The following is a 20,055-nucleotide window of genomic DNA, read 5'->3' as shown; positions in this document are numbered from 1 at the left end:
TACCCAATACCTAAACCCCCTATTTTTTATTTTTATTTTTTTTAAATGTGTCCTTCCATAGAAGATGGTTACATTACACAGACTGAAAGTCCAAAACTGGGACTGGAAGATGAAGTGCAGCAGAGAGTGGGGGCATCCTCTCGACAAATGCAGTTCAGCCTCTTTGCCTTTAGATAATTTGTTATTGTAGGTTGGCTTGAGTTTAAGACAATAATGTTTCAGAAACACTCGGAAAAGCAAGCCAGCTGCAGGGAGGATATCGTTACAAATTGAGACACATGTTGTACAGGAATACCATTCTTTTCAAATACCAAAATCGTGTCTGGGGAAGTAAAGCCATGCAAATGAATCAGAGGCAAGACCTCGGTCTGTAACATGTTGAGGGCCTTCAACTTGCATTAGAGGCACCAAGTGCTGAGTGCACATAGTACTGCACAGGATCAAGCCCAGATATTTAATTAGCTCTAATTTGCATGGTAGAAGCAAATGTTGTATAGTTGAGGGTTCTGCAAAATGTCAGAGGTTACTTCGATTCATGACTCTCACGAGATGATCGCACATGCTTCCAAGCACAACCTCTGGTCCTGGGAGGGAAATGCAACTCATTATCAAAATAGTGTCAATAAGGTAATGATTAGTAGGCCTCAGCTGTGAGGCCTTGACTGATGGAGGCACCCAGGAATATGCTTAACTTGCCTGTTCTGCTCTATGGGACCTAAAAATAGGCAAAGAGAGACTCAGCAGGTAATCTGGAAACAAAACGTGCTTCACAAATCTTGCTTGTCACAGTCTGATTTGTTCCTGATTTCTTGCTTAAATAGTTTACTTCTGCTTTGCCTGAATCATACGCTGCTTTTTTAGCAGGAATGTATCTTAAAATCTATTGCTCACTGCTTGATTATGTCCAACTTTTTTTGCAAACACAGTCCTTAAAAGTGTTATGTGCCTTTCTGACCCACTTTCAGATACTGCATGTAATACTGAGAAATAATTTATAAGCTCCTCACAGTTGTTCAGAGCTCCCTGCTCCACACCGAAGTTGGCCATGGTTGTTTCAGGGTCAAGCTTCACAAAGGTTATTAGGTGCTTAGCTCCTTATCGGATTTCAGTGGCAATCAGACACATACTGTCCGGGATCTCGGCCTCTGAATGTAAAGGCAGTCATTGTCTCAGATGAGGTTTTTACAAGCGTATCTGTCTGTTTTACTATGGTATTTGTTGTTAGGGTCTCTGTATTTAATCATGAGTTGTACCTTTTTTTTCCTCATAAACTTTTCCTGAGCCACTGACTTTGGTAGCTTGACAGCACAAGAACAGACTGATGGAGAGCTATAATCTCCTCCTACACCCGTTTTACACTTCACACTTTTGAATGCAGCTGACTTTACTCTGCACCAACTTAAATGAGAGCAGCATTAGGCCTTATATGTATGAAAGTGCTTGGTCAGTCTTTAAAGCCTGACAAAACAATCATGAGTAACTCATTGTTTCAATACGAATGTGGGTTGTACCAGTTTAGGCAATGGCACGGCTTAAGATGCTTATTTCAGTTCAAGTAATTTTCATTTCACAAGATGATGAAAACTAATAAGGGCAAGTAGGCACCAAAATTATCTCTGAAGTCAGTGGTCCCAGATCTTGGGAGCTGTCAGGTAGGCTACAGCCTCCAGGAACTGCAAACTTTGCAGATTACTGTGGGTCTTTCAGTTGTGCAATGTTATTTTTTGCTGGCTGAAGTTCTGGCCATGTATTTTATTCACCAGCAGCCCTAGATGCTCACTACCTTTGCAAATCAGACTAGGTATAGTTATTTTCTAAACTGGGTTCAAGAATCAGATTTTATACTTGAACCATATGCCCTAGGAGGTTATATGGGTTATATGGAAAAACAGGAGGAACCCATCAGAAATCAGCACTTGTTCCTTTGATTTCAAAGAGTGTGCAGTGATCTACGGCAGCATACCACGAGCCTGCTATTTACTGCCACTGAGACGGAAGTTAGCGCTCCCACACCCCAGCAGCAAGATGTGGGAGCTGAAAGCTACCCTGGAAGTATGTCATTTTATACTTCAACATTTTGAGAACAATTTTTTTTTTTCTTTTCCCCCCCCCCCCCCCGGGAAATCCTTTTTCAGATTTAATATATCTAAGAAGAAGCTGCACAGGCAATTTTGAAAAGTAAGATCACTCTGCTAGAGCCAGGCAACTCTCAAGGGCAAAGCTTCAGTTCCAAGCAAATGTGTTTAAGGCTTTGTGGTGTTAACATTGTCTCTTCTCCCCCTTCGGATAAAAGGAAGATTTCTGTAGGGTCATGAGAAGGCAGGTGAAGGAAAACTTCTGAACCAGAAGAGTAGGTGTTAAGTGTATGAGCCCAATTACTCTGCTGATTTAAATTAGTTTAGCACCAGTGGAACTATATCCAGTTAAAATTAGCTAAGGCTCTGGCCTATAGTACTGTGTCAACAAAGATGATTAGCATAAAAATGTGCTTAAATATATAAAAACTGTTTTCAAGTATACCTTCAAATTCTATCCTGATCAGACCAAGGGCAGGGTAGGATGCTGGTAGATAAACGCTACAGTGACAGGGGAGTGATAAAAACTCTTAAGGCAGAAAGGGAGGTTAATAGCTATGCCCCTTGCCTCAGGAATCCTGACCAGAGCAGGAAATCTTGTTCTGGACCATTATGGGCAGGGGAGCTCAGTGGGATATATATTACTTCTGATCTGAACTGGAGCGTTCTGCATGTTGTCTATTTTTATGACTACAATGTAAGGACTAGACAGCTGGGGGTCTGGTCCTATAACTCAACAGATGCTGACCCCAGGACATATGGGTTGGCTCGATAGGTGGCCGTACTCCTACTATTTCCATTACTTCTGGGAGAAATTCTGCTGACACAAGCAGAAAAAATCCCTGGTTACCCCAACATAGGATTAGTCAACACACACACACACACACACACACACACACAAACAGAAGCTAGTTGTGAGTTTAGCATGTGCCACTTAATTTTCTAATTTAGTTTACCATAACTATCATGTTAAATCCAAGCAGACCTTAGTGCTTCCTAATTTATTTGCTTTAGGAAACCTTGACACCAAAACTGGAGGGTTAAAACTGATCCCGCCTGGACATAAAGCATGTAGGCAGGCAATACTAACACTGCTAATTTTAGAAACTCACGTTGCTCAAACTTTAAAAAAATAACACTCAACAGAAAATTCTTCCTAGCTTCATTCCTTTTTCATAGTAGGACTTCGTCACCAAGACATCTTTTGCTGGTTCTTCAAATTGCATCAAGCTAGAACAGCTTCACAGTCCACATCCTGATGGAGAGACTAAACTTTAACATCAAGGATTATGTTGCTGATTAGCACTTCCAATAATCAAGTAATTGGTACATTAAATAATCAAGAGTTTGGCAACTTGCCTGAAGAGGTCACGCTTGCATTGATTCGTTTTTAGAGTCCATGTTGCTATTACATGAACTCAATATGTCTGTCCAGAACTCTAGCGTAAAAATATTTGGCTAATTTCCTTCTTTTCATACAATATAATGGGAAATAAAGTCCAGGAAAAGTTGTACATTAGGGCAATATGTTCAGATTTTCCAATTAGGGTAGATGGGGAGAAAGAGAGAAAACGACAATTCTCTGGATTTTTTCTTCTCCCAGGTTAGCATGGCCAGTGCAATCAACAAAAACCTCCAAAAGCCCAAGTCAACATAGTTATTAGTACAGCTCCTATCCTCTTTGTATTTTAGTAGAATTTCTGTAAGTCTGGGAGTGTCTCATGAGGGATCCTCCCCACAACCAGACTGCCAAAGGAGCAGGGTTTTACCTCTGCCCTTCCCCAGGCCTGGGCAGGAAGACGTCATGGGAATGGCAGAGGGCAGGGCTGTGGCATAAGGGCCTGTACTGATGGTCTGCTCCCCCTGCTTGTCCCCTCTGTACAGACACGGGCTGACTAAGCCCTGCGTAGCCTTCACAGACAAACTGCTGGGAGTCTAGAAATCTAAGCAGCCCCCTTGCTCCCCTGGACTGGCTATTACCAGCACTAGTGAAAGAAGGGCTCTGCATGAAACCAAAGGGTCCTCACCTCAGATCAATCATCGGAGCCAGGCAAATCACTTGTGCATGCCTTGAGAGGCTCAAAACCCACCCGCATTTCACTGAGATACCCACTGGAATGAGATGGTTATCACGCTGTTTACTTCTGCAGAGTATTTTGGGTATCCTCTTTCCCTTGAAGCACACAAGGATCCTGGTCTCAGACCTCATCTGCATAGAAGCTACTTCTTTTCTTTTTGTGGAGAAAAGAGGGAATGAACACAGACTAACTATCACCATGCCATGCTATGCACAAACCCCAGAGGCATGGCAGACACCTTGCCTGGGTTTGTTAACTTTCAGTGTCTATGGAGATATCTATGTCTGTGCCAGTCACCCTAAGTTTCCCTCACAGCAGGGAAGAAGTAGGGACTCCTAGGGCACAATTCACAGAATCACAGAAACACAGAACCGTCTAGGTTGGAAAGAACCATCTAGGTTGGAAAGAACCTTGAAGATCATCCAGTCCAACCATTCTAGCACTGACAGTTCCCAACTACACCATATCCCTCAGCCCTATGTCGGCCTGACTCTTAAACACCTCCAGGGATGGTGATCACCTCCCTGGGCAGCCCATTCCAACGCCCAACAACCCATTCTGTAAAGAAATGCTTCCTAATATCTAGTCTAAACCTTCCTTGGTGCAATTTTAGGCCATTCCCTCTTGTCCTATCGCTTGTGACTTGATTAAAGAGACTCATCCCCAGCTCTCTGCACCCTCCTTTCAGGTAGCTGTAGAGGGTGATGAGGTCTCCCCTCAGCCTCCTCTTCTCCAGACTAAACACCCCCAGTTCCCTCAGCCGCTCCTCGTACGACCTGTGCTCCAGAGCCTGCACCAGCTGCGTTGCCCTTCTCTGGACACCCCCGAGTCATTCAATGTCCTTTTTGTAGTGAGGGGCCCAAAACTGAACACAGGAATCGAGGGGCGGCCTCACCAGTGCTGAGTACAGGGGTCAGATCCCTTCCCTGTCCCTGCTGGCCACGCTGTTGCTGACACAAGCCAGGATTCCATTGGCCTTCTTGGCCACCTGGGCACACTGCTGGCTCCTGTTCAGCCGGCTGTCAATCAACACCCCCAGGTCCCTCTCTGACTGGCAGCTCTCCAGCCACTCCTCCCCAAGCCTGTAGCGCTGCTGGGGGTTGTTGTGGCTCAAGGGCAGCCCCCGGCATTTGGCCTTATTGAAACTCCTCCAGTTGGCCTCAGCCCATGGCTCCAGCCTGTCCAGGTCTCTCTGCAGAGCCTCCCTACCCTCGAGCAGATCAACACTCCCACCCAACTTGGTGTCATCTGCAAACTGACTGAGGGTGCACTCGATCCCCTCGTCTAGATCATCAAGCTGTCTGAGTTGTTGACTTCAGGATGAGCTCAGCTGTCTCTTTGAAGTGCCTGCTTCTCTAGGTTGACTTTAAAGAGAGTTCAGACAATTAGCTCAGCTGTGTCTTCATTCCAGATGTCTACACTGGGTCAGATTAATCTTGCCTGACAACCTGAAAACTTCTGTAAAATAACCCTTACACTGATACAAAAGAATATATAAAACTCTTGGTGAATGGGAAAATGGTTATTCCTGAGGATAACCACAGTGTCAGTTATTGACATTTAGAGAATACAAAAAGCTGAGGAGAATAACTGAGTGATAATGCATCCTTCTTGTCTTTTCAATGCAGCTTGTTCAGTTTGCCCACTTTCTCTGTCAAATATTATCTGTGAAGTCATGTATAATTGTGTCAACAGGCAAAAATACACAAGTCAGTGAAGACAGAACTCTCTCTTGAGTTTTAAGGCTTTGGCTCTGGATGATGCTACACTCTTCTTGTGATCGGGACCTTGGAGAGGTGGCATTACTGCAGCCTGGATGGTCTGGGCAAGCATAAAGAGATGCTAAGAACCAGCCTGTATTTGACTATGGTATCAACACACAAATGTGTGAGTCTCTTAGTGATGGCTTGAAACAAACCACAGCTATGGGGAACCTGAGCAAGGTGGAAAGGATGGGTTAACCACGGCTCCCCTAGAATTAAATAAAAGGGATACAGTCAAATAGTGTCCTTCTCACTAGACCAAATCACAGCCCCTAGGTAAAAGCATGTCTACATTTATGAAGAGACAATCTTTCAAGCTCCAAAGGTGGCACACCGGAGTTTGCAATAAAGATCTTGCTGCTGAGAGGGACATATAGTCCAGCCATACCTCAGGGGTGGGTAGGGGGATCCCCAATACCAGGGCCTAGGAGCATGTAAAGATTTTAAATATTCATTTGACTTCTGAGTTGTTGTATATATTGATTATTAGTCCAAGAAAGTTATACTTGTCCTCTATTCTTACAAATGTATCTTTTAAATGTGTCAGCACATGCCAAGAGCAAAAAATAATGGTTCTGTTCCACCAAAGAAAGTAAATAAATACTGTTTGTGATCAAGAGAAGTAACGTTTCCGGCACTGCAGCCAGCACAGGGAATGTGGCATTAAGAAATGAAAAGGGAGTCCTGACTATACTTCGGTATCTTTGATGGTGCAATTAGCCTGCACTGATGGAGCAGGTAGATGTTGCGATGGCCCAGATTCCACAGCCTGTGCTGCTATCTCTGGTTGTGGGTGCCAAGCCCTTCAAGGCAATATTCGTACTGCACCGCTGCAGTCAATATTTGTGCTACCAGGGACAGGGATTTACTGGAGGCTACAGGATATTCCATGGTTTGTAATGAAATCTGGCATGTCATCAAGCCACATCCGGCAAACCGTCAGTATTTTACTGCTGAACAGATTTCTTGCAACACCCACCATTTTCCCTTTTCCTGAAAGAAGTTCTCCACGCTTGTGAATCTAAACAAATGCAATTACATTTGTTTCTTGCTCACAGGTTTGAAGCACCAGACATACATTAAACTAACAGTTTTACAAAGGCGCTGTTTTATCAGAGGGATTCAGTAGGCTGGGAATAGGGAATGTAGGGTGGGGGGGTTCTGACACTGGAGCACTGCCCTTGGACAAGCCAGGGTTGTTGGTGGACTTACCCATATCTCTGCCTTGCGTTGTAGTCCTACCAGGCACAACACACACATAACAACCACAGGGCTGCGGGAAACCTCAACTGCTTTTCTAAGGTGGGAGACTTACATTAAGGCAGATAACTCCATTAAAAGAGTAAAGTCCCATGGCACAAGTCTTGCTGAGATAAGCTATAGCGGGCAGGTCCCAAACAGCAGGCAGTCCCTAAGCACTGATACCCAAGGAAGGAGAGTTCAGGGAGAGGGGGTTTGGTCCGCGGAGAACAGCCCAGCTGAAAGCCAGGGTGCAGTCTGGAGGCAGACCGAAGTAAGATGGTTGGAGATGACCATTTGGTAAGTCAATTGGATCTGAGCTAGCAGGAAGCAGCTGCGTTGCCCTGCTCTATGCTATGCTGTAGGGCAATTTCAATCATCATCATGAAGGCTTGAGTTGCTGCGTAACTCAGCTGGAATCAGTAAGCAGATTAATGGCCCAGACCTAAACCATATCCTAGGCAGAAAACTACTGACTTTGACGTACACAGCACAATAACTTCACAGCCAGCACCATCACGAAATGTTCTGTGAGCAAAAGTGTAATGAGGCTGCTGATGGATGGAGTACTGACAGGTACAGATGCAATACAACACAAAGAACAATAGTGAAACAGAAATACCAATAGTTTTCTGAAAGTGCCAATAAATCAGAATCTGTATATTTTTTGTTTCACAGAGGCCACATCCACATGAGTTTGACCTCATACCTGAAAATACTCATTCTATTCACACAGAAGTCAGTAGTGATTACACAAACCTTTACTTATTCTGATTTCGAATTCGGAGACACCTCCTTTTCAATGGTGGCTCCAGATCCTCTGGCCCTGTGCTGAGTATTGGCGTTGAGATAATGCATGGTGCGATAGCAGTCTTTTCTGCTGGTTTTGGCACAGGCTGGATCACGCAACCTGTCTTGGGCAGCATCCGCAAAGCATATGCATGGTCCTCGTCTGCTGGATTGTTAAGGTTCGGGTCCTGTTTGTCTCCCCCAGTAAGGGACTCTTCCCCAGTCTTCTTGCCAACATCTCCCTCGAGGTGGCAGTTTGATGCGCAGTTATTCTCCTTAACGGACTCCAGCTCGCTCACCGCCAGCTCCTCCGCAGGCTGGGGCTTTTTTGGCTCCTGGGGCTGCTCCGGGTTTTTGGAACCCTCCGTGCTCTTCGTGCCATTCACAATGACATTGCACACTGCTGCACCAGCTTCCAGTCCTGGTGTGCCGGAGGCCAAGGAGACAGGACAACAGTGAGCTCCATCACTGCACGGTAACATTTTTGAGTCAACTGGGCTGCAGTTGTCCCTGCAGTCGCTGCAGTTCCTTTTGTCCGAGCTACCAAAAGCCAAATTTACAACACTGTTAGGTTCACGTTCAACTTTCACTTGGGCGTGTAAAGCCCTGTGGATAACATTGTGCAGCCTAGACCGGTGGCCTACTGTTAGGTCTATCACACCGTCCTGTGGACCCTGTAGTACACTGGGGAAACCAAATTTACTGTTCACTGGACTACTAGGTCTGACAGTCAAGTCAACAACTTCATTTTTACTGTGCTCCTGAAGCACTTGAGCTTGATTTAGGGACTGGCCTGAGCAGCTCGGTGATGAGTCAGAGGATTTGGATGATCCTTGCTTTGACTCTCGAGGGGATGAAGAGCTATTGGTTGGCTTTGCCCCAGGCGTCTCGCTGGAGGTACTCGGAATGAAGCTTTCGCCATTGCTGGAGAAGCCATTGGGGGGCTTGGAGTCGTTGATGTGAGGGATGGGGATGGGAATGGGGATGGGGACGGGCAAAGGGACAATGACCGGATATGGCACTAGTAGAGTCGGGGGTGGCACCAGCGGGGCAAGGGATGGCAATCCAAAGTTCATCATCTGTGGCATAGGCATAGGACCATTTGGCATCATGCTGACAGGGGGAAAGGGAAGACTAGGCAAAGGAGCTCCGGGAGGGGGAGGCGGCAACAAGCCGGGAGGATTCCCAGGCATGGTAGGTGTTGTGGGGGGATGGATATGAGGGGAAAGCATCGGCCTGTGCATGGGGCTAGAGGTGGGACCCATATTTCTGGGACCACCTGGTGGAGGACCGATTCCAGGAATCATTGGATTTGACAGAGGGCTGTTAGGATTTGAGGCATGGTGAGGTGGCCCACGAATAAATGGTGGACGGATTTGCTGCATAATTTGCTGTTCCATGAATATGGGCAGAGGAACTGGCCCACGGTTTGTCATCACCATGGGAGGACTGCGAGGTGGGACACCAATTGGAGGCACAATGCTAGCAGGTGGCTGGACAGAAACTGGCGGAATATTTGGATTCTCACTGATGGGAATAGGTTTGGGAACTGGCGTGGGGATTTTAGTGACAGAGCAGTTGGCAGTGTCAGACGGAGAGGCAGTGGTAGATGCTGATGGTCCAGGACCTTGAATTTGGCCAGCTGCAGACACTGGGGATGGGGCTTTTCTCCGAGCATCTGCTAGCGGTATATTCCAAGAATCTGGAGTCAGCAGCTGCACCCCAGTGCCTTCTGCTTTATTTTCGACTGGAGGATGTAATGTACTGCACAGTCCAGCTGGAAGATTGGCCTGTGTCTCTTTGTAGAAAATGTCCATTTTGTACTGATTGAGACATTTTGCACTGCAGAACTGAAGCCTTCTTTCCCCGTCCCCAAAATCCAGATACTCTTTTGTGTGTCTTATGTGCTTACACCAGTCACATACCTACAACACAGTAATAAAATCAAATCAGGTAAGAAAAGCAATCTTCTCTTCATAGTGTTATTTTAAAAGTCATTTTTCAGTTGCTTTCTAAATGCATTATTTTTCTAGCAGAAAAAAAAAAAAAAAAAGAAGTTACGTTTGTGAAAACTATGCGCTTTTTTCTCCAAAATATTGGTGAATTGAATGTCACTCCCTTTTTTGGCTCCCATGACCTAAATTCTACCTTATACAGTACATTATATATCTTAAATCACAGAGAAGAATCCTCAGCTGGCATAAGCTGTTATAACAGACATATGTAAGTATATAAAATCTATATGAGTATGGCTGTGGTTACTCCTCAGTGGTAATCTAAGCACACCTGTACCATCTGAGATGCCATACTACACAAGGAGTGTAACTGGAAAAGGACTCAGAAAGTTGCTGGAAATGAATGCAAATCGTGTCTGCTAAACTGCAGCACACTGTAACATTTAGTATTCTATTAAGGATATCAAATAGTAAGTTGGAAAGGGTGTGGTATTTTAAAATGGCATCACAAAGCAAAAAGCATCATTCATCCTTTGCCCTTCATTCCAAGGAGAAACTTGGAAATAGTCAGGACATTTGTGTAAGGTTCAAATAGTCCTAATTTGTGATGTTTCAGCAAGCTGGAATTATTTTCTGAGCTGTTTGCCCACTCTTGTGTACGAGTCACTTTGAGTAAAACTTCTTGGCAAGCAAGGGCCTATTTAGCAACTTTTCAAATACTACAGCAAAAAGTTTGCATTGCAGGCTCATTTTTGGTTTGTTTCTCTGCTTTCCATTTAATCCTTTCTGTGTTACTATTGGTGTGGTGAAGGCATAGCCAATTTTTTTTAAAAGTAAGGCTGCAGAACTAATTAAGCTGTGAAAGGTTTTCCCAGTTGTAAACCACTAGACACCAAAGTTCAAAAAATAGTCATTCTAGGCTTCAGAATCCATTACTTCAGAGAAATTATTGTGATTTCATTAACACATTAATTTTGCAACACCAACAGCTCTCACAGATGGTGAAGACATGATCTACAATTCAAATATGACTCTTGTTTGCACAAATGCCTTTCCTTCATATGGCATTTTAAACAAGAATTAATATGAGTAATCTTGCCATAGCTATAAACAGATAAACAGATGTCAGATTTTTCAGTGCCTTACTTTTTTGACAGAATTTTACACACACAAAAAAACCCATTTTTGTCATTTACATTACTTCTCAAAATACTCTGCTGACAGAGATTTTTGGTGCTTTCTATCAGCATGTTGAGCCTATGACCATGTCAGAATACATCCTGGTATTGTTTGTTCTGCCTTTTCCAAATAGTCCGTATTAGCTTGTTTTGAAATTACTGTATCTTTTGCACAAAAAAAAGAAAAAAAGAAAAAAAGAAAATGATTGTGAAAAGACTGCATTAAAAGGATAATTAATTTTAATAACTATTGGCCATATAAACAATTCAAAACAACATATGTCGGGCATCTGATTACCCATCTCATTTAACTCTCAGCTTTCCTTTAACATAAACAGTGGTGACATTTTTGAGTTTTCAGTAATATATCTTTAATATATATATATATATGTGCACACACACACACACTATATGCTATGGCTATTAGCCCATTTATCTTAACTCTGAAAACTTTTGGTTATCCAGTCAAGTTGCTATTTGATTCCCTCTCCTGCCTTCCCTCCCCATTCACACACTCCACACACACTCCCTCCCTCTCTCTACCGAGAAGTTTTCATCCCAACATTTAAATCAAACTAAATAATTATTTGAGAAGTAACAACTATTGTCATGCCTGAAGTTTGGGAATGCAGGGTTCAGATTTTTAGCTTTGGCACACGGACACAGGGCCACCCACATGAGATAAAGCAGAGGGGGTGCTGGTGCTGCTCAACGCGTGCGGCATTAGGAACGGGTGTATTTCCAGCCCGATGCCCCATGCAAGGAAGAAAATTTCTTGGTATATTTACAGACAAGTCCAGCCCTGCATGGAACACACGCTGACGATGTAGTGCCCTAAAAAATGTGGACAAAAAGCCTGTCAAATGCACAGAAGAGTCGAGATAAACGACTCTGCTGCCACCAGCACATGCATTGCCCCAGGCATTGGGCGGATGGGAAGCAGGAGTGCACTGAGCAGAACAAAGCAGGGTCACCCCCACTTCCAAGGGCTCCTGGGTTTTACTAGGCATTGGCTTTCCCTCTGCTCCCTGCAAGAAGGCTCAGTGGCCATCACAGACAGCACCGGAGCTGGGCAACCCCTCACCGCAGGTAGTGCAAACATGCAGCAGTGGGCACTGAACCATCCTGGGTATTTGGCATGGGTATGGGTTTTGCCACCCACCTGGCAAGTCAGCACAGGATCATCTGATGGAAACATCTTAGAACTGACCTCCTTAAATTTTCTGGCTTGCCACTGTTTTCCAAGCAGACAAAAGAGGAATTTGTGAGTCTATGCTGTGAGTTAATAAGGTACTATTTATCTCAGTAATGATGCTGAATTTACCTTAAAGTAATTTTTGATTGAGAGCTCACTGCTGTAGCCACAAAATGTTATCTATTTTGCATGTATGGAAACAGGATATACACCACTGTGCTCCTTCTGTCGCTTGTTGGGTACGCTCTTACCCCAAGAGCTGTTCATAGAGGCAGGGTGTCTCCATATGTACCCCAAGAGCTGCACAAAGAGGTAGCAGGAGCTCCCAGCTGGCTCCTGGGGCAGGCTGGGGCAGGCTGAAGCCCACACTGGCCCATCATCCACAAAAACAGTGTCTGCTTGCAGGGGAAAGATGAGGAGACCAGCCTCGGAGATGGCTGCTGCAAGAAATGAGGCAGGACTTCAGATGCAGCTGCTTCCCTGATTTAGTCCTAGGATGCTGCACCTAAGACTTGCCCTTCCTTCAGGGCAAAGGAAGCAAACCAACTTACAAGCCTGCTGCCAAAGAAGCACTTGAGAAATATGAGAAAGTAAACCCAGCCTCCTTATCGTTCTAGGAAGAGTCCCCTCTGTGACTTTAATTAAACAGACTGAAAGAAAAATACAGCCCTCAAAAAACTTGCGGCATCTTTTCTAATAATTTAATTTTATTAGTTATCAGTTGAAAAAGTCACTGAAATACTTTAGTGGTTTATTGCTGTATTGATTTGTTTATCTCAAGTGGGCTCCTATGTCACTCCTAGCTAAACAAATATTTTCTCTTCTGCAGTAAAATATTTAGAAATCCTTCTTAGAAATTCTCTACTGATTTCTCCTGTTTTCAATAATTCACTGAGGTACAAGAAACTCTGAAGTCTGCCTGCCTCACTCACATATTGATCACAGACCGCTATGTATATTTTCACACTAGATAAAATTAATTAAAGCCACAGAAAATAAGGCAGAATTCTGTTCCTCTGAACATCCTGGATGGACCCAATATCTAACAATTATCTCATTGATTTTATGCAACATCTCAAAGTGCTGAAGTTAACATCAGTGAGAAATACCTATCTACTACATCCATGTATTTCATTATTTTCTTTCTTCATTCCTCCTTACATAAGCAGTCTATGCTGCTTGTTTAAGACACAAGTATAAAATGTGCATGTCATATGCAGGCAATGTGACACCTTACAATACCATACTAAAAGGTAGAACAACAGTCCTTACAATAAGGAGGAAATTACTGGAGGAGAAAAAATGTCACTTAAGAATTAATGAATCAAGTCTGTCTTACAGGATTGATCATTTAAGATGAGGTCAATGAATTTATGATACAAATGGCTATATCACTAGAGGTAATAAAATGGAGCAATATCATTCATTTTACATCTAACTAATGACGTGCTCAGAGTAATTACAGACTTCTTCTAAAAGCCTACACAGATTAGTTCAGATGTGATAGGTGAAACATATATATCTTTCCGTTCAATAAAATAACATTTTCTTATCTGTAAAACACACAGCCAATGTCTTATTTTTTAAGTACTTGCATTCCATACAGAACATCATTGTTCTTCATAATCGGCTCAAAATCTCTTTGTTCATTTAGTCCTTCTGCTTCCCTTTTCCTGCCTCATCCTTCCTCTTCACCGTACAGCCAAGAGAAAAGCTAAACTGTTGCAGAGTGCTTGTTAATGCTGCGCATTGGCTTTGGTAGTGCTTACGCATGGGAGTAGCTCTCTGGGTTTCAGCAGGATTAGTCACAAGAGTTAATGCTGTGGGATCATGTTTGGAGGGCCTGACCCAGCACCCGTGGAAAACAATGGAGAGATTCCTCTTTAATGCAGTCAATTGGCTTTGGGTCTGACACTTAATGCCAGCCTCCGCTCACTCTGGTGAGCTGGTGGGAACCTTGCCCCTGATCTCAACAGGAGCAGAGGCAAGGCTGGGGATTTTGGAAGGAACTGTGGCAGAAAAGCCCATAGCACAAGTTAACAAAAGGAATACATGGGAAGAAAATAAATGCTGCAAGGCTGAGTTTCAGACATTTCCTAACAAACACAGGCGAAGTAACCATTTTGTACATTTCTACCCAAAAGGAGGTGGGATTGACTGGTAGTGGTGTGCCTGACAAGGAGTGTGAACATTCCCAAGATAAAGGGTCAGACTTCACAAGGTGCTAATAGATCCCCTACGCACCTTCAGCTCCCCTGAAAAATACTCATAGTACTGCTCCTGGGCAAGCACACTTCACACCGTGAATGCCAGAACACAAACCCTGAATGACAGAAAAGATCAGTAATAAGATAACTGCCTATCTCATTCAGCTGTAACGCAACAACCCTCAAGAAGATTAAATTTACCTAACTGGGGCATGTCCAACGCTAAACAACAGAATGAACGTTTCCTTCAGTACATTTAATGTATTTATATTTTAGTGGCGTGTTGCCAGTGTGCTACTTATAAGCTCAATGACTTGATATCATTCATCCGCTTTCCTGTGAAACATGCAGCAATCTACACCAGGAGTTGACTCAGAAGACACTGCATCAGCAGAAACACTACTCGTACCCGATATAGGAACACCAAGGAAGCCAGGACCAAGGGATCCCGTAACACTTGAATTTCTCTAATACAAAGAGGGTGAAAAAGCCATTCCTGTTGGCATCCATATCTTTATTTTGATAGAAATGTCCAAAGCACTGTCCAGACGTGGCTATGAGGTTGCCCCATGGGCACAACACAGGGATCCTGCTGCGCTTAAAAGGGCCACGCTCAGGCTTTAGGCACAGGGTAATTAATACTTTAATCAGCTGTCAAATGCAGGCACAAAGTTCATCCATTAGTGCAGTCCAACAGCAACCTCTGAGCGAGTATCAGACGCTACTTCATTAAGAAATACATTTGCTAAAATCTGTCTGTGGAGGTATTTACATCAGCCCAAGAGGAACCAGAAACGAGTAATGTGCAAACACCACCTCTGCAATGCCTTATAGACAGCACTTTGGACTAATATCAGCTCCCTGGTAAAGCTTCGAGAGAGGACAGAAAAGGGTCACTAGGGCAAAGACCCTTTTTAGCTTCTCCAGCACCACAGGGAGACTAACAAAGCCTTGCTCAGGAAAACGCTGTTGTGAAACACCTTGCACAGAGGAGAGCCACATAGTCTCCTGAGGACCAGGGTCTCATCAAGAATGTTGAAACACAGGACTGAAGATTATCAAACCCTCACTTCCTGGCATAAAATCCATGTATTCAACTTTGTTAGGTAGTTTCTACTCCCTTTTCCAACTGTGGTATCCAAATGCTGTCTCTTCATACATGCTCAGGCGTATGTTCTGGCTTCACAGACGTCACTGAACATTTCCTATAGCCCATTCTGGCCCTGGCTGCCTTTGCTTTTAGCCCATGCTGTGTCTCAGGCCCTTCCCTGCAGTTTCCGATGCTGCCACCCCTCCAGGATGTGTGAGGCATGGAGGCAGAGGCTGCCACCCCATTCCAAAAGCTGCAAGGCGAGGAGACAACCCCCCTCCCCCTGCACTCCTGCCTTGCAGCCAAGCCAGAACCCAACACACCAGCCGTATGTTTTTCAACAAGGGCACAAGTTTTTTGAAGCCTTCCAAACATTGGATGCAGCAGCAATCTAGAAATTAGTGGCTTGAAACACACATACAGAAGTTTCTAATAAACAGCCAAATGAGTCACAACTAGTGCTCTTACACACAGCTCACTCAGATAATTTGCAGATCACCCAGCACCTGCCGCAGCATGGCACCAAGGCACCTTGCCCCCTGGGCCACCTCGCACAGCTGTGAAGCACTCCCAGCAGGATATCTGGGGAAAATTCAGTCTGTTAGAAGAAAAGAAACCTAGATATGTGTGTCCTGATAGACTATATGCTAACTATCTTTAAAGGGCAAAGAAGTGTGAAACCTCTCCCAGCTGTCCTTGCCAGCTCCCCCAGCTTGTTGGGCAATGTGGTTGCCTGCTCCCTCCCTTCTTTCCTCCATTTATCTACCACCAAGTCTCCTCTTCGGAGCAGGTCCCCAAAAATGTAATGATAATTCCTCAACACATCCCCTCATAGATCCCGCCCACAGTGCTAAATCTTGCACACAGATCCATCTCTGCAGTCTGTTGCATGGCCAAGCACGGAGAAACTTTAGGGGAAGAGATGTACCTCAAGTGTTCATGTATTCGACACCTATGAGCACAGAGAAGCCGTGGCCCCAGTGGGGCTCTGGGTTGGACTGACCCATCCTGCAAACATCAACTCGGAGGTCTGTACCAACTCATCACCCCCTGCCCTGCTCACCTCCTGAGGGTCTCCCTTCGGAGCTGCCCCTGGGGAAGCAAAGCCCCCACTGGGCTGTGGAGGTGCCATTCAGCACACAAACACATGGTGATTTGTTTGACATAAAGATTGTTCCAAGGCACTGGCGTTCCCTTTTAGCATTTCCTGACTCAGAAAAGGGATGAATATTAAGAAGTGCAAGGCAGGCACCCTGCTGTGCTGATTGGGAAAGTGAGCAGGTGAAGATCTGCAGAAGGACATGGCCATGCTCTGCTCAGATGCATGAGGTCAGTGTGAGGCAGAGGAGGGGAATATGTTCCACCCAGACCCAACAGCAAATGGCAAGCTCCTTTGAGAGGTTAGCGATAATCAGCATAATGGAATTGAAATTCATAATTTAAAGGCTTTTTTGCTTATCCTAATGCTGTTGTGCTTTTTTCCCAGCTGAGTTGCCACAAAAAGTATTCAGCTGCCAGCACCTTGCACCAAGAGATGGAGTGGGTGCAGCCTTGCCAGAAGCTGCACAACCTGCTGTCACTCACTAAGGTGTCCTGCCTTTCCCTACCCGATCTTCCTCCAAAATGCCCACCTTGGACCTGCTCAAGCTTCTTCCCAAGATGGACTGGGTAGCCCGGGGCACGGCCAGTGTCTGAGAAGCGTACACAGGGGTCTGCATGTCCAGCACCGCAGCTGCTTCATGCTAGCCCATGGGTAGACTGTCCTCAGAGAGGGAGGGCAGTTCACAGCTTCTACTTTCAAGACAAAAGTCCCCGCCTCAGCTGTCATGACTGGGAACTGATGCTCTTTCACTACCAAATGTCAAACAATACTAGTAACAGGCATAATGCAAAGTGTGGCTCTATGCAGTGATCCAGCCTCGATCACCATTTTCGATGTGCTTGTTGCAAGACATTCAGCATGTTTATTGTGGCAGGATTTTTCTGTCCAAGATGGCTTGTGATAATTTTTTATAATGATTGTTCCATTTGAATGGAGCGATTATTATAAAAAATTTTAAAAAATCATTCCAGCTGAAACCTGCTGCGAGGGAACCCCGAGGCAGGCTCTAACACACTGTGAATGTGGTTACAATATAGCTTGTAGCGATGCTAGGTGTGAAGGAAAACAGATTTTTACAATGTTTAGAGCTTTGTGCAAAAACAGTTGACAAAACAGAACACTGCAGTTGCCTACAACTTCAAACCGTCCTGGACAAGTTTCTCTCTGTTTAAAAGAGACCAAAGCTTGCCTGGTTGCTTGCTTTTCTTTTCCCTGATGTAACTCTCCTAAACTTCTTGTCCTCATGAAAATCTTTACCATAGTTTTCTGAGGAGCAAATACTGACTTTATGTCATTTAAATGCAAGACCCACTCTGTCTCCATTTATCATCCTAATTATGCAAAAGTCTAAGCTACATGAAGCATAAGGAGAAATAGAGCTATTTGGTAATTAATGGCTAATGATAAATTGATTTCATTTTTTGAATCATTGCAGTTGTCATCCGTGGTATTTAAAACATAGTCTTTTCAAAGTCCTTGTGTTCCTTGGTGTTGGAGGGCTTTTTAATGTTTCCAACCAAAAGCAATGAATGTAAGTTATGCTAATGCCCTATAGAAATCCAGGTTGTGTCTTGCTTCATCAGAGTGGCTACATATTTGATTTTGTATATAAACAGCTGAGCTCCATGTTTTCAACTTCATTCTGAGGCTTTGAAACCACAGGAGGAACTTCGGATCTGAAACCACTGGTGAAGCCCACAATACGGTGGGCAACACTTCAGGGAAAATGAATGTAGTGTGAGGTGTGGCTTGCCAAGAGGGAAGTTCTTCTCCCCAGAAACCTTCCTGGCTGAAATAACACAGAATGGGACAACAACAGCATTTAAACCTTAAAATCCTTAATGTGGGGTTTTTACACTTGTACCATACAAGAGCTGATTACAGGGCACATCCACACTGCTGTTTCAGTACTGGCTAAGACCACCACTCCAGCAGTGACATAAGTCCTAAATAAAATTAAGATGATTCAGAAGATGAAAGGAGGGCAAGAGCAGGAGGGAGAGGCGGGGGGTTTACAAGCCTTCAGCAGGACAGACAACCTGTCTCACCAAGGCTCACATTTCAGAAATGCCTAAAGAACATCTAAGCCTCATTGCCCTTTTCAAGGGTAATGCAGGCTCTGAGAAGCCTCATCCCATTGTAACTCAACAGGCCTTTGAGCGTAACTACGTTATGTAAGAGGCTGTGGGGCAGAGCAAACCTTGCCTCAAGCCGTCAAGTCTCAAGTGCAGCTCTGAAGCTCCCATCAAGCCTCAAGCTCATCAGATGGCTGCCATAGATCTGCAAGCAGTAGTCCAGCATTTGCATGGTGCTGTGCCCACAAAAAAAGGCCAAGGGGCAGTTCCAGACTTAACCTGGTCTGAAAGGAGACCATGCAAGTGTGCCTGTGGTGTCCTTCTTGGTAAGCCTAATTCAAGGATGCGTGGAGTCCGCTGAGTGTCTGCACCATGGCCCTTAGCTTGTGGGTGGCAGTGGGAGAAGCCAGCTTGGCAGACCAGTGGCACAGACATATTTGCTGGTCAGGCAAGCAGTTTCAGGTTATGTGGGTGCTGGTCACCTTGAGCTCTGACACTTCATTTCCAGGCCAAGTCTTCCCGTGATGTGCATTCTCAAACTTCCCCTGGTTCTGAAATGATCTGGGGGAAAACTGAGCAGCCAGAAGCAAGAACTACATTGAGGAGGTGAAGCTGGGAGTCTCGGTAAACTACACAATGTGCCTTTCCACAACAGGAGTGTCGTGGTTTAAACCCAGTCAGCAGCCAAACACCATGCAGCCACTCACTCACCCTCCCCTGCCCAAGGGGTAAGGGAGACTCATAGGTTGAGATAAAAACAGTTTAATAATTTAAATAAAATAAAACAATAACAATAATAGAAAGTACAAACAGGTAATGCACAACGTGATTGTTCACCACCCGACAACCGATATCCAGTCCGCTCCTAGCAGGCAATTCTGAAAAACCAAGATCCCAAAACCACAATCCCAGAAGCAAGAGAGAACACTCCCTCCTTCCTGGCCTCCCCTCCTTTATATACTGAGCATAACGATACACGATATGGTATATTTCATTGGCCAACTTGAGTCCAGTGCTCTGGCTGTGCCCCCTCACAGCTTCTTGTACACCTGCACAGGGACAGGACATGGGAAGCTGGAAAGTCCTTGACCTCTTAGCAAAACATTGGTGTATTATCAACATTCTTTTCATACCAAATCCCATGCTGAATCCAAAACACAGCACTATTTGAGCTACTAAGAAGAAAAATTAACTCTATCCCAGCCAAAACCAGGACAAGGAGGCTTTGCTTTATAATGCTTAAGCTGTTAGTGTCACAGTGAGAGCTTCTCTTCTTCCTAAAGATGTACCTCCTCAAACTGCTGCCAGT

General features: G+C 44.6%; 1 protein-coding gene across 2 annotated transcripts in view; it reads right to left on the bottom strand.

Moving 5' to 3' along the window:
• Positions 1-20,055, bottom strand: part of SOBP (sine oculis binding protein homolog) — a 120,016-nt gene that overhangs the window by 9,960 nt on the left and 90,001 nt on the right. For both annotated transcript variants that reach the window (XM_074896117.1, XM_074896118.1), the window contains one exon: positions 7,915-9,869. In XM_074896117.1, coding sequence (XP_074752218.1) covers positions 7,917-9,869 — 1,953 coding nt within the window. In that variant the 3' untranslated portion in view covers positions 7,915-7,916. The remainder of the gene's footprint in view (positions 1-7,914; positions 9,870-20,055) is intronic.

The sequence above is a fragment of the Athene noctua genome, chromosome 1 (assembly GCF_965140245.1).
Source record: "Athene noctua chromosome 1, bAthNoc1.hap1.1, whole genome shotgun sequence".
NCBI classification, from domain to species: Eukaryota; Metazoa; Chordata; class Aves; order Strigiformes; family Strigidae; genus Athene; species Athene noctua.
This window is presented reverse-complemented; position numbering and strand designations above follow the sequence as displayed.